Consider the following 2,303-nt stretch of genomic DNA (forward strand, 5'->3'; position numbering starts at 1 on the left):
CCGCCCCCATACCTCGATCTCTCTATGGAGCTCAGAGCGAGCACCTTTTGATCCCTCCGGCGTCGAGTATGGAATCTGGCTCGCGGAACTTATTTCTCTAACAATGTCAGGGACAGCCGCCAGGCGATTTTCGGTGTATCGACAATAATTTATCGCCGGAAGCTGGAATCCGCACGAAATCGAATTCAAACTTTGGCTGTGCGCGGGCCCAGCGGTGTAAGATTTCACTATTTTCGAGATGAGAAGCGGACGAGTCGACGACGATGTGTTTTGGTGCCCCGCAGTCGAATCGTCCAGCCTGGGTTGGTTCGATCGGAAATCCTGTGGTTTTTCAGTCTCCACGCTCGTTACATATTCCAATGGGAAATGAAGGTGAGTACTCCGCACTTCTCGTAGTTCTCGGACTTAGCTCTTATGGGGAGCTCTTCGCCGCAATGGAGCCCAAACGGAGGAAAAAATTGGAGAAGTTCCCGGCAGAGAGCGGCGTGATAATTCTATGTCTGGATTTTTCCAGATGATAAGAAGTTCACGGTGTGGCGTTTCACCGATAAACCTTTGAGACTATCTTGGGTTGATCATCTCGAGGAGCTCTACACGGGTTCGCCCGATGGTGTCCTGGATTTTTGTGGCCAGTTGGGGCCTCCCTCGAAGCTCAAGAGCGAAACCTCGTTGCACAGGGACTTCTGTGTGTTCCGGTATGATGCGGTCCCCATGTGGGAGGACGCTCATATTAGTAACATGAAGCTTAGGTTGACATTGCAAGGCGACGCTGAAATCGACGCTGTTTGGTGGCGAAGTCTAATGCTGCTCTTATCAGCGAAAAGCGATCTAGCGATGGTATCCGGACTGTGCCTCCAAATTCGCAAAAAATTTACAGTATCCTTCTGGTTGTACGGAGAACATGTAATGAAGGCCGCAGAGAAGCCCGAGAAGCAAATAATCCTCGATATTGCGCAGTGTTGGAAAATGGCGCTCGGCATAAGTGACGGAGCGATAGAAGTCTCGAGAAGAAGTCCTCGAGGATACAGGAAGGCATTCACCGCTCTAGTATGGCGCAGCGTCTAGTTAAGCTGATCAGCCAAAGTTTTTCGATATACAGCTATAAATTAGCGAATGGAAGAGTTCTAGGTGGTCGAGTCATAATTCATTTAAGTTTTGGGAAATAGGACCGCTGGGCCGCGAGCCATCAGATCCCTGAATACAGACGTCGAGGAGGTTTCCGCCTTGTACTCGATCTCTTTGACACTCGTACGCTCGGCAGAGGTTCCCATGGGCGCCCCCTCTTTGGATTTTAGGATTTCCGGTTTTTCACCCGCCGTTAACCCACAACCTCATCCCCCTGATCGCTATGAGCTTCTTCGAAGACGTGAAGAACCATCTCGTTGTTCTGCCCCGGCTCGACGAGACGTAAGTGCATTCAATATCGACTGAATTATGCCATCACAACGGTGAGAACTCTCTATTCCAAATCCATGGATATAAAAAGTTTCGAAGCTCGGTGAGGGCGGAGACTCTCGTATCCTTCCGCAAGGACGAGCGGACTCCTTCCAGAGAGGAAGTCGGACAACTTCCTCGGATCCAAATCCAGATGAACACTCCTAGGACATGGGTGTCTCCAAGCCACAAACGAATAGTGTCAGCGAGAGCGGAGGCCCGCATCGGAACCGAGAGCACCGACTACCAGATCGCGCGAGATATAAGCTAATATGTATCCAGGATGCGGGAATGTATGTTAATTTCTTTCCCCCATTTGTATACAGCTCGTGTGATGACTTATTGCATGTTGTGTCGCCTTCATTCGGAGAAGGTGCGAATTCCTATCTACCTGTTGGGGCCACAGGGACTGTTCGTGAGCACTCGAGCACCTCAGACACGAGGTGAAGTCCGTCCTCCCGAAATGGTGTATCCGAGTCACAAAGCCCAGGGCGAAATGGAGTTTTTGACGGCGTCTCATGAAAAGGTAACGATGGCTTGAGTAAGGAAACACTCGGCATCTGACAACTGAGACTAGGTTTTCGGCCTTCCCTCGGTTCCGCGAGGAACGGACAAGAAATATCTTTGTCACACGCTCAGCTAAGTCTGTCAAAGACATGGCTCGATACAGACTGAGGTTGTATCCCCGGTTGACCAAATCAGCCGCGCTCGAGTCCAAGGGGAGCTGGACTCCATCAGGGACAAAAATTCGTCTCGAACGATCGAGAACTAGAATTAAGAGTACGGAGAGAAAATTTCGCAATCAATCTGAGTGAGCAAAATATCCAGGCGTTCCCGTCATCCGGGGCAAGAACCGCTCGAGTAATGCG

The 2,303-nt window shown here is 50.5% G+C and overlaps 1 protein-coding gene across 1 annotated transcript; it reads left to right on the plus strand.

Moving 5' to 3' along the window:
- The first annotated feature begins 266 nt into the window (after positions 1-266).
- On the plus strand, positions 267-1,219 carry LOC100905263 (eukaryotic translation initiation factor 4E-1-like). Its single transcript, XM_003738425.1, has 2 exons — positions 267-372; positions 515-1,219. Exons 1-2 carry the CDS (start codon positions 360-362, stop codon positions 1,063-1,065), a joined length of 564 nt encoding a protein of 187 aa, XP_003738473.1. The 5' UTR covers positions 267-359; the 3' UTR covers positions 1,066-1,219.
- The last annotated feature ends 1,084 nt before the right edge of the window (positions 1,220-2,303 follow it).

This window comes from Galendromus occidentalis, unplaced genomic scaffold (assembly GCF_000255335.2).
Source record: "Galendromus occidentalis unplaced genomic scaffold, Mocc_1.1 scf7180000075984, whole genome shotgun sequence".
Taxonomy (NCBI): Eukaryota; Metazoa; Arthropoda; class Arachnida; order Mesostigmata; family Phytoseiidae; genus Galendromus; species Galendromus occidentalis.